The sequence below is a fragment of the Barbus barbus genome, assembly GCF_936440315.1.
Source record: "Barbus barbus genome assembly, chromosome: 46".
Lineage (NCBI taxonomy): Eukaryota > Metazoa > Chordata > Actinopteri > Cypriniformes > Cyprinidae > Barbus > Barbus barbus.
This window is the reverse complement of record NC_136724.1, coordinates 13,287,704-13,300,774: the sequence shown is the minus strand read 5'-3', so window position 1 is coordinate 13,300,774 and position 13,071 is coordinate 13,287,704. Positions and strand designations below refer to the sequence as shown.

The 13,071-nt window shown below is 35.1% G+C and overlaps 1 protein-coding gene across 1 annotated transcript in view; it reads left to right on the top strand.

Moving 5' to 3' along the window:
• The window catches only part of LOC306865253 (brefeldin A-inhibited guanine nucleotide-exchange protein 1-like), a 67,472-nt gene that overhangs the window by 23,861 nt on the left and 30,540 nt on the right, over positions 1-13,071 (top strand). The window contains exons 3-8 of the mRNA XM_079409757.1: positions 3,430-3,586; positions 3,670-3,816; positions 5,010-5,189; positions 8,742-9,009; positions 10,179-10,295; positions 12,319-12,509. Of these exons, the coding sequence (XP_079265883.1) occupies positions 3,430-3,586; positions 3,670-3,816; positions 5,010-5,189; positions 8,742-9,009; positions 10,179-10,295; positions 12,319-12,509 (1,060 nt within the window). The remainder of the gene's footprint in view (positions 1-3,429; positions 3,587-3,669; positions 3,817-5,009; positions 5,190-8,741; positions 9,010-10,178; positions 10,296-12,318; positions 12,510-13,071) is intronic.

Sequence of the window (13,071 nt, the reverse complement as noted above, 5' to 3'; positions counted from 1 at the left end):
ATTGCATGGCATTGTAATTTTGGTAACACTTTCTATGAAGCACATATTTATAATACATTATAAGGGTATTTTAAGGCATTATACTGAATGCATAATACATGATAAAAAAAACCTTATAATATGTTATATCATCTTATGAATATCCATAACAACAGTTTTAATGTATTATAATATTTACTTATTAGTGGTTATAGCGTTTAAGAGTATGATGATTTCTAACACACAGTGAACATGTTGCATCCACTTAAGTTACAATGGATTATATTTCTCATAGTTATATTTCTCACAACTTGCCACCTTTCTTATGCTACTTTACTTAAAGCCATCAATGACCACTTATAAGTATAGTAGTAATAATAGTAATATTTTTTTTCCTCTCAAGCAGCCATAAGATATCAGATCAGATTGCTTTGAACTATTTTTATTTTAATATCAGTTTGATTATTTTGATGGTACCCTTTAGAAAGCTGTTGATAAGTAACTCTGCAACTACATGTCAACTAGAAGTCATTGGAATATTAGTAGTATGTCTGCTAAATATATGCTAACACATTGATTTTGATGGTTCCCCAACAGACAAACTGACTATAAGCAACTTTGCGAGTACGTCAACATTCTACCTACCCTGACATTAACCCAAGCCTACTAATACTCTAATGCAAGTTAGTTGACATGTAGTTGCAAAGTTGCTTATAGTCAATAGACTAAGGGGACATCAAAATGAAATGTAACCTAACATATAAACGTTGCATTTTTTTTTCAGTTGAATTAACTAGCTCACATCAAAATTAATATTAGCCTCACAGGGAACACTCAAATAACACTCCACACATAACCACTTACAAGATGTACTGTAGTAAGATACTATGCAGATCATAAATAATGTCAATATAGTCCCATTATCAGTGTAAAAGTAGATTTAATATGGTGTTCATTTATGCAGTCTGTGTAAGATACATTGTAAAAAATTAACAGTTGGATATATATACTTCAATTGGTAACACCTTAAAAAAATAAAAAAATAAATTCAACTTAATTTATTACAAATAAAGGTAATAATTTTTTTAGGTGTTACCAATTGAAGTTTTTTTTTAAAGTTGATCCAACTGTTAATTTCTTTACAGTGTAATTTTCTAAAGAATAAGGTACATTTTCAAAAGAATTAGAACACATCTGCTAATCCACAATGTAATATAATTAAAACATGGTTTAAATAAAAAATTTTTATTTAATACTAATAATAATCAATAATCAGTTTTGTGTAAATTAATGGTGAATAAACTAGCGTTTTGTCTAGTGGTTTTTAAAAGGAATACTTTGTTTAAAAATAGTAATAAAGTCTAATTTACTTGGCCTAATGTCGCCCCTTAAAATTTCTGGACACCATTAACTTGCATAGCATAGACCTACAGAGCTGAGAAATTATTCTTGAAATGTTTGTACATGTTCAAAAGAGAATAAAGAATGTTTTAAATTTGGGTTAAGCCTAATGCGTATTGTGCTTCTTGTGTACCCACCAGGTTATGTTGGGAAGGGCAAGCGAGGCGAGCTCCGTGGAATTTACTTGGAAGCAATGCATCCTGGATTTTGCAGTGTCCACTGCATGCAAGTCTATTGTGCTGAAATAATAATTGTACATAATTTGATTAATCGGAAATAAAATCATTTACCCACCCTGAGATTTCAGATTAATACATTGATTTGTGTAACATGTTCTTCAGAACATTATTCTGTCATTTGCTGTGATTTGATTTAAATATATATGCAAAATAAAAAATGTGCAGTACAGGCAAATTGTAACTACATTTTCTTAACAGTACTCAACAGTTTCTTTATGTGTCACACATTTACCTCCTCCATCTCTCTTTAATGTTCCTTGGTAGGCTACTGTAGAAGAATTGTAGAAGTAAAATGTAATATCCAGAAATATGCTTAAATTACTACAGTTAAAGGATTTAAAATGACACCATCATGAAGCATGGCAAAAGGTGTAAAGACATGATTTTAATGTTGACAGTGAATGGTATTGGATACACACAATAATGACAAAACTAAGAATTTCAGTTTAAACTACTATGAAAATGCGTTATATTCATATAATTTTAAACTGCGACGAAATCCAGCCTACCTGCGGCATAAGCTCCTCCCACTTGCTGTTCTTGGCTTAAGCTCCTCCCACTTGCTGGTCTCTGGGTTGCAGCGATATCTACTTGCTTTTTGATGAGTCAGATTCACAAAACAGCTTTGTGTTTGTAAGTTAGCAGTTTGAATCAGACTCATTAAATCAGTATCTCATTCAGAGCTGTTAACAACAGTCGTGAGTCATTTTTCCAATTCAAATTTAATGCAGCCGAGATTTGTAATAAATTAATAATGGTAATCTTTAAAAAAAAAAAAAAATCATTTACATTTTTGAGCATGTGAGCTCCAGTTCCCCAAAGGGAAACATTATTTGGGTTTTAATGACATAATGGAACCATAATATAGCTCATCACTATACTATCATATCTCATATACTATGTAGTATGAATATTGACTGCATCTTTCTCTTCCACTGCTTTGCTCTCTGTCACTTTCTCTTTTTGCAACATGTCCATTTAGTGCTCCCCTTTAATCATAATCACTCGCTATCTCTCTCCACTCAGCCTCATTCTTTTTATCTCCCCCAACCTCTTCTCCATGTCCCACTGCACTCATCAAGTCGTCTTGCTGAAGGAAATGGTAAAGCTCGTCCTAGCTAACACACAGCAGTCCCATCTTGGCCTGGCACCTCTCCAGATCCGTTGCTAATCTCTAGCTGATACAGTGGCTGGATATAAAGCGAGAGTTTGCAGTCTCTAGGTCACATCCACTGCAGTGTGGAGATATAAAAACATTCAAGGGCTTTCTCCCACTGCTAGAACTAAAGAGTTTTTTTGTGTATTAAAAAATAAGAACATTTTTTTTACAATGTTTTACTGTAATGTAATGTAAATAATAAATCATTCTTCTGGTAAATATTCCTTGAAAATAATGTTTTAATAATAATTGTAGTAGTAGTAGTACCATCATTACCTTAAAAAATATTCCTGTCACAGTTTCTTCAAGTTAAACCAAACTTTTATTTTGATGGGTTGTTGTCAAGACCTTGTTTGTATATGATATGATGATAGTTTTTTGCGAAAGAAACGGTCAACAGAGGCGAGTGTCACGGAATCATCACGGAAATCATAGGGCCCTAGTATTGTATAAGTGTAATGTCTTCAATTATTTGAACTTTGGGTTTTTTATGCTAACATTTATATGTGATTAACTACAATATATTAATTGATTAATTGATACAAAGTGATTAATTAATCAGCATACTGCGTACTTAATTTAATTAAAATGTTAAAGATTGTCGGCCCCTATTCAGTTTGACTGATCGACATCTTTGTTTTTGTTTTGTAGCCCACCGCCTGGCGACAACAAGTCGAGTTCCAGTACTTTGCCACCAATCAAATCCAAGACCAACTTCATTGAAGCAGATAAGTACTTCCTGCCGTTTGAGTTGGCCTGTCAGTCCAAATGTCCGCGCATCGTCATCACCTCTCTAGACTGTTTACAGGTCAGTGCCCTACAACATGCTCATGTCAGGATGCTTTTTATGATAAGGATGTTTCGTCTCATGCGCTGTTTATGATTTTTCAGAAACTCATAGCATATGGTCACCTGACGGGCAGCGCTCCAGACAACACCACCCCCGGAAAAAAGCTCATTGACAGGATCATAGAGACTATATGTGGCTGTTTCCAAGGACCGCAGACGGATGAAGGGGTCCAGTTGCAAATTATAAAGGTCAAATATTTTTATGTGAGATTGCTCATAAACATGCAGAGCAAATAATGCCATTTGGTTTTATTAAATTCAGAAGTGCTCAGGGTTCAGTATTGCAGTATTAAACTACATAAAGAAGGTGCATCAGAAATATATCTCTAATTACAAATGATTATTAATGACACTATATAAAAAATAATAGATTTTAAATAATAATAATAGTATGATGTTTCTTTAAGTTTTGACATTGTTTTAATAATTTGAAAATCCCTTTCTCATCATAATTTAGAATTGAATAGCAATTATTATTATTATTATATCAAATGCTATAATAATTATTATTAAATTCTAATTTATTGTGACAGAAGGGGGTTTTCAAATTATTAAAACTGGCTGAATTATATCTTTCAACTCCAATATGGAAATTCTGTTTATTTATCTATAATTTATTTAAATGCAGTAAAAAATTTTAATGGGCAATGATTATGTTTGTTTAAACTATTAATTCAGTATTGATTTAATTTTAGTCTTTGGTCTTAGTCTTCAACAGTTTCCAGTTGTCTTCCTAGTGTCCAAAAAAATAAGCAAACATAATAATAATAATAATATATAAAAATGATATATAAATTACGTGTGTATGAATATATACATATAAAATTAACCATGTATGGTATGATTAAAAAAAAAAACTTCATCACTCATCCTACTATTAACATTCAAATTATGTAGAAAACAGGAAATTGTCTGCAAAAAGTAAGTGTCATACAAAGTTCACAACAGTAAATCAGATAAAAAAATATATTAATTCATATTTAATAATTATAATAATTAATATTAATATTTTTCTCAAAGCAAATAAGCCTGTCTTTTTTCAATTTGAGTATGTAGGTCGTTCTCTCTTATTCTTTATGTAGAACTGCCCTAACCTGTAGTGCTCGGATTTCCATAGCGCCATTTGCCTGAGCTATTGTTTTACAAATCTCAATGTGGAATGTGGAGTAGCAGGACAAGCACGGCTCCTGAAAGCTGCTGAACTCTTTCATACGGCATGTCGAACCTAATCGGTTACCAAGGGTCCCGCAGCTAAAGTAATAAATGATAACTCTCCCCCATATTGTCTGAATACTTTCCTAGGTTTTATGGCTACAGTTGTGTCTTAACGTCCTCTGAGGTTACATTTGTGTTTGTTTCTTTTTCATTCCTGTCCCTGACAGGCCTTGCTCACAGCCGTGACCTCGCAGCACATAGAGATCCACGAAGGTACGGTTCTGCAGGCCGTGAGAACGTGCTACAACATCTATCTGGCCAGTAAGAACCTCATCAACCAGACCACGGCCAAAGCCACCCTCACGCAGATGCTGAATGTGATATTCGCCCGCATGGAGAACCAAGCAGTGAGTGCATTGGACACTTCTCCTGTGGTAATATGGAGAAATGACACTTTGATCTAACATTTCTTCTTTCTTTTTGGTTGATGCCTCTCCTCCTCCTCCTTCCCCCCTCAAAATATAGCTTACAAATCACAAGATCAGTTGGTCTTTGGCATCAAGAAAGCGAGATCGTCAGGTAAAGAGTGACAGGACTGCCTTGAAATGTGCTTGATCTGAAGTTTTCTCTGGTTTGTGTACATCAGTTTCATCCGTCACTCTCGCACTCTGTCTCTCTCTCTTCGATCTCTCTCGGACGTCTCGCTCAAGTCTGCTTGCCTTGGCTTCATTGCATTCGTTTTCTGCCTGCTGTCGTCCCCTCCATGACAAATGAGCTCCTTTCATCTGTCTTACCATGTTTATGTGTTGTGGAAGAGTGTGACTGACTACAGCAGCTTTCTCTCGTTTGTAAGGCCACGTTTACACCTGGTAGTAACATCCGTCTCAGGTGGTGTGGTCATAAGTTGTCAGTGAAAACAGCTGTTGACACCTGCTAGTAACGTGTGACTAATGTGACAAACGGATTTTGAGGAAAGAGTCTCTGATTTATGGCACCATTTGTTGCTCTATGGGACTTGAAAGTATTTCTATATTGTTCAGCCTTTTAACAATATTAATATGGTTTAAAAATTGCATATATTTGATCAAAAAATAATTAATGTATTATTACAATTAACAGTTTTATTGTTCTTTTTAAAACTTTTTTTCTTTTTTCGTAATTAATTTTTTCAAGATTTCCTCCTGAAAAGGCTCGAGAGAACAGCATGTATTTTATTTTGTAACATTTTAAATGTCTTTATTGATCAATTTATGTAATCTTTTCTGAATAGAAGTATTTATTTCTTTAAAAAAAGTTGAACAGAGCAACTGTTCAGATTTTATCAAATATTTTTTGTATTTTCAGAATGTTAAATCTGTATGTTAATGTAATGTAAAGATACAAATCGATTTACAATAATCAAGGTTTTCACTGTATGAATAAAATAAATAAAATTATTTTTATTTATATGCACAATCATTTATGATAAACAACAATATTTATTCATATTTACAAATGTTTTAAAACAAGCATTTTAATACATAAATATTAATGCTCCATGGAGAATTCCACAAATATTTTCAGTAATAATGGCAAGGAATCATTGGATCAGAGTTTTAATGCATTGGCACATTGTGAATTCTCATTAAATGTGATATTCACAATGGACTACAAAATCATTTCTAGTATTAGAAATATATTAGATATCAAATATTCTAGTATGAGTATTCAATATCAAGAAAGGAAGTAAAGAAAAAAAAATCATTGTTTTTTTTTTGTAAATTCACTTTGATCTCACCATAAACGTAATGTTTTGAGCAGAATTGTTGCTAAGAATAATTATTTTGGTCGATTATTAAAACTTTGGATGGATGTGTGTCACATGATTAGTGTTGTTCAGGACACAGTGATCGTGTCAAAAAACATTTTGGACCTTGTTTACAATCGCATTTAGTGTCTAGATCATCCGAGATGGATGTTGATACTAGGAGCAAACGCGATATCTTTGTGCTTTAGGTAGCTGCATGTGGAAGAGGACAGTGAGGCGCAGTTTAGATGTTTCACAGTTGATGCATTGATCAAAAGAAAGCCATTTGCGGTTTTGGCAGAAGCAGAACACACTGTCACACAGTTTTAGCAGTCCGGACGGAGCGTGACACATTCTGACACAGCCAGACACATCATGCATAACTAATCAGCTGTACAATATTGAAGATGTGTTTGTTTTGCCAACACAGACCAGGCCATATTAGACCACCTGAATTCAGCTGAAAGCTCTAGAGAAGGGACATCATTGTTTCTCATACTTTATTAATAAACCTGTTATATTAAAGGTCCTTCCTGGGTAATGGAGAAATGCAGTGCATTCAAGAGTCTGCTCACTAAATGCCGGTCTTTGGTATATACCTAGACGTTAAACATATAAACGTTTCATTCATTTAATTTATAAATCAAATCCAGTTGGTATGTTTAACAAAAGAATTTGTACTCTTTGTATGGCAGAATGTACTCTGTTGAGATCGATTTATTTATTTATGTATTTTTTATTTGTTTGTTTGTTTTAGAAATTACAAATAAAACTTATAATACATGTGTAAATGTTAATTATTTAAATTGAATTATTGAATCTATTAATAGTCATAGTTTAATTGTATCAGTTGCTAGGACCTAAAATGATTTACCATTTTTCATTTTGCTATTTACTATTAAAACTAAGGTATCAGAAGCTGGTACCAAATTATTTATTTATTTATTCATTTATAAATTATAACTATAATTTCAAATGCATGATATTATGTTAATTGCAAATTATTTACCTTATTGAATCTATTAATAGACCTAGTTTAAATATATCAGTTTTATCAAGCAAGGTATTGATTGAACTTTTTTTTTTTTTTTTTTTTTACTAAGTATCAGATGCTGGTATTGTATCAAAGCTAATTATTATTATAATTTTTTATTTACTTACAAATTTATTTTCATTTTATCAGTTGCTAAGCCCAAGTTTTTTTTTTTTTTTTTAAATATAAGGTATCAACTCGATTCAGTTGTCATACTTGGACCGTTTAGACACTGTGTGATTTTTTTTTTTTTTTTTTTTTTTTGTTTGTTTTTTTTATGATATTTGTCGTTAAACAAAATATGCGGATTATTAAAGATTTTTGATGGCATAATGTGGCATGCTCACTATCATTTATAGCAGACTTTTTCCCTCTGCAATGAATTGAATGACGACAATATCACTTCATCCTTTTGTGGAACACAAAAGAAATTTAAAAAAGAATCAGTGTTTTGTTTAGTTTTTTGGTCCAAACTATAACAAGCTACGCAATATCGCGTTCATTATCGAAGATATATTGCCTTCGATAATGAACGTGATATTGTGTAGCTTGCCAGTGAACTACGGCGCTGTGTTTTAAATGCCGCTCCATTTGAAAACAGGTGATGGAGATTTACTGCTAATCAAGGAACCGGCTTTACTGACGAGATGCGCATGCATATCGCATGCAATATATCGCCCAGCCCTACTGTATACAGTATCTTTTATGTTCCACAAAAGAAAGAATGTCATAAAGGTACAAAACTACATGAGAACGAGAAAATGACAGAATTTTAATTTCAAGTGCACTACCCCTTTAAGAGTCATACACTTATCCTGCTTTAAAACAAGTGTAAGCATGTGCGTAGTTCGGATTGTCAATCCAGGTGCATGTAGTCCAACCACCATTTGTCTCTATGAGCACAGACATTGTCTTCACATACAGTAAGATGCTATAAGATCCTGGTCTTGTGTTTCTTTTTGTTTTGAAAGACGGGAACCGTCTATATTCCTAAACGTAATAATTTGCCTCCCGTTCAGAGAAATGGATGTACATCATCTTGGCTTTGGGCTCCCGGCTGCCCCGGAGGGAACATGAGTGTGTAAACTCACCCTGATACATGTTTAAAATGAGTTGACTTTGTGTGTATGTGTGTTCCAGCTGCAGGAAGCCAAGCAGATGGAGAGAGAAAGGCACAGGCAGCATTCTCCAGTCAGCCAGCAGGAACCAGAGTCTCCTGGACAGCGACACACCGACACCCCCGGCATAAGCCTGCCCGCGGAGGCCAACGGTGGTCCGGGACACCAGGGGAGCAAGGTTGAGCAGGGATCCCCACCGTATGAGAGTCCTGAACCGGAGAACGGCACCGACTTCTGCCCTGCGGAGAATGAGCAGACCGAGGCAGACCAGGCTACTGCTGCTGCACAAAGTAAAGAGAAGCGTGCACGCATGCAGAAATTAATTTAGCTTTAGGGTTTCATGTTTATGTAAATGATTATGCTAATTTCTCTAAATGACTCTAGTGGAATATTCTAGGAGAGTGCTTTTCGTTATTGCCTCAGTTACAATCAGTTACTCAGTTACAAATGTGATTGAAAATGTAAAGTTTAATAGGATGTATTCACAACGAGTTTGTCAAAAATACATTTGAAAAGTCTTATATAGATTTAAATTTTCTTTTTAAAGATTTATTCTTTATAAATAAATACGATTTATTATTATTCCACCTTGTTCTTGCCATGCAAATCTTCTTGGGTGCTCACATGGCATTAAAGTTGACGTGAAAATCATATTTATTTTTGTCATCATTTACTCACATTCATGTCATTTCAAACCAATACAACATTGATTATTCTTTGAACCACAAATAAAGATATTTGTAATTAAACCTTAGAGGTTTCTGTTCCTCCGTTGAAAAATCCAGGTAACCAAAATGTATAAATAAAATCTTTTCTTCATATAAACCAACCATATATTTGTACAAGACTTGGATTAAACTTCATATGGATTTGTTTTATACTTTTGTGACCTTGTTGGATCTTCTATGTTTTGGTTACTTGGATTTCCATTGGAGAAACTTCTGAGGTTTCATTAGAAATATCTTAATTTGTGTTTCGAAGATTAACAAAAGTCTTATTGGGTTGAAATGACATGAGGATGAGTTCATGATGACAGAATATACACTTTTGGGTGAACTATCCCTTTAAGTTAATAATATCACTAATTTTAGTTGGTTACCCTCCCAATACTGCTAGACACACAAGCATCTCTGATTCCTAGTCATTATTAGTTAATCGTGTATTCAGGCTTGACATCAGAACAGTTGAGACGTCTTCTAATGATGTGACATTGGAAAACTGTGTCAATGTCTCAGAGTCTTACGTAAGTTTAATAGCACAGCTTTCCATCAGAACGTCACCCAGTTACAAGCAGGATGGAGTCCCCTCTTAATAACACTTATTAAAGTTAAATTGAGAAACTGATAACGTGGATTTAATGTGACTACAGAGCGTGCTTGGAGGGAAAATCCTCCTAACGCACCATGAATGACTGACTAGACAGAATTAGACGCTTAAACATACTCCTCTGTCTTTTTAGGTGCGGCAGAGCATGGCACGGAAGCAACCGAGGAAGAAGAAAACCGGAACTATGAAGAGAAGGCACAGGAGATTGTACAGAGCATTTTGCAAGAAGTAGTAAACACAATTGCAGGAGGCGAGTTATATGTATATGTATATGTATAAGTGTGTGTGTGTGTGTGTGTGTATACAGTGCCCTCCATAAGTATCGGAACAGTAAAGACAAAATTCCTCTGTTGGCTTTGGAGTCAAGACATTTGCAAATATGATTAAAAGATGAATATGAGACAAAACTACAGAATGTCACATTTTATTATTAGCCGTTTCAACACATACATGTTTTACCAAATAAAAAGAACGGCACTTTTAGAGTTCATCCCACTCATTGATGTGAGCATAAGTATTGGGACAGTTGAACATAAGGCAGATATAAAAGATTAAAAGCTATTATTTAGTTGCAGATCCCTTGCGCACAATCACAGCAGTGAGTCTGTGACCCATAGACATCACCAGACTCTTGCTCTCATCCTTTGAAATACTTTTCCCAGCCTTTAATGCAGCCAATTACAATTGTTGCTTGTTTTGAGGAGTTTCTGCCTTTACTCTCCTCTTCAGCTGGTGAAATTCATGTTCAATCGGATTTAAATCTGGAGATTGACTTGGGCAATCTAAGACTTTCCATTTCTTTGCCCTTATAAATTCCTTGACTGAACTGACAGGGTGTTTTGGGTCATTGTCCTGATGAAATATGAAGCATTTCCCAATGAATCTGGTGGCATTTTCTTGAATATTGGTAGGCAAGATGGTTTTGTACCCTTCCAAATTCATTCTGCTACAGTCATCATATATTAAGTCATCAGTAAAGTTGAGAGGGCCTGTTCCAGAGGCAGCCATACATGCCCATGCCACGACACCACCTCCACCATGCTTTACAGATGAGGCTGTAAGCTTGGGATCATTTGCAGTTCCCTTTTTCTCCCACATTTTTGCTTTTCCATCACTTAGATAAAGGTTCATCTTTGTCTCATCGGTCCATAAACACAGTTCCAAAACTCTTCTGGCTCACCTTTGTGCTTTTTTGGAAACTCTAATCTTGCCTTTCACCCCAGCTTTCTGGAAGTTGTTGGTGATTTTACAGACAAGTCTTTTAGGGTTCATTTTCACAGCTTTTATGATTTGTCTGTCATCAACTACTGTTGTTTTCTCAGCCGATCAGGTCGTTGTTGGTTGCTGGGGTCACTGGTGGTTTCCAAACTCTTGATTTCTCCATGCCCTTTGTTTTTGATATAGCTCTAATTGACTTCCTCTTTTCTTTTAGCATCCAAATTGCTTGCTTTTCTCTCAAAGTCAGCTCCCTCGTCTTGGAGGGGACGTCTCGTTTGCTTGGAGCCCCAGATCGAGGGAGATTATCAGTGATCTTGTATGTCTTCCATTTTCTAATAATTGCTCCCACAGTTGATTTCTTCCTCACCAAGCTGCTTGCCTATTGCAGATTCAGTCTTCCCAGCCTGGTGCAGGTCTACAATTTTGTTTCTGGTGTCCTTCGACAGCTCTTTGGTCTTGGCCATAGTGGAGTTTGGAGTGTGACTGTTTGAGGTTGTGGACAGGTGTCTTTTATACTGATACGAGTTCAAACAGGTGCCATTAATACAGGTAACGAGTGGAGGACAGAGGAGCCTCTTAAAGAAGAAGTTACAGGTCTGTGAGAGCCAGAAATCTTGCTTGTTTGTAGGTGACCAAATATTTATTTTACCAAGGAATTTACCAAATAATTCATTAAAAATCCTACAATGTGATTTCCTGGATTCTTTCCCCCCATTCTGTCTCTCATAGTTGAAGTGTACCTATGATGAAAATTACAGGCCTCTCTCATCTTTTTAAGTGGAGGAACTTGCACAATTGGTGGCTGACTAAATACTTTTTTGCCCAACTGTATATACAGTCAGGTCCATAAATATTGGGACATTGACACAATTCTAACATTTTTGGCTCTATACACCACCACAATGGATTTCAAATGAAACGAACAAGATGTGCTTTTAACTGCGGACTGTCAGCTTTACTGTATATGTGACTGTATATGTGTGTATGCGTGTATATATGTTTATGGATACACTTTAAACTAGGACCCAGCCTGAAGTCTGTTTTTCTGTGTTCAGATGTTAAGGAAAGCTGTGAGGGTGAGGCTGAACCAGCTGAGGGCATTCCAAACTCTCTGGAAGAGGAGGGAGGGTTGGGCAGCGACAACGAAAATGTTCACGCCAACGGCATCCCTGGAACACCCATCTCTGCGAGCTTTACTCCGTCCCTACCCGACGACAGACTGTCTGTCTCTTCCAATGACACTCAGGTACCAGTTTCCATTTCTGCCATGAGTGGGGAAAAAAAAAAAAAAAACATCATCTTGTTTACACATGTGTAATTGTTTTGACTGAATTGTTTGTCCAGATCTGACTTCATTGATTTAACAATTGAATTCCTCAAAATTCAATTTTAGTGTTTGTTTGCGATGTCACAAACCATGATACCCTCATTTCTCTCAAGTGTTTTTCTATAATAACAAACTGCTACTTGTGAAATGTTTGGTAAAAAGCAGTTCTCTCTCATTTTTATGAATGAGCAGCTAGAAGTAGGAAAGCATAGACACTTTTAGAAAGAGTACCAGTGTTTTTTTTTTTAATGATTAAAGCCCTGCGTTATACTTAAACTCTTTTTTTTTTCCTGTTTCCTTGCTTACACAGTGAACTCTATCTGGCCTTTAATTCAACAAAATTGTATCTTCTCCTTAGGTCACCTCAACACAGAAAGGAAAGACTAAGAACGTTTTTTAACACGTTCAGTATTCAGATCATTTCGTAGTATTGTCACAATCTCGTTATTGCCTTACTTTAAACACGATATTATCATATTAC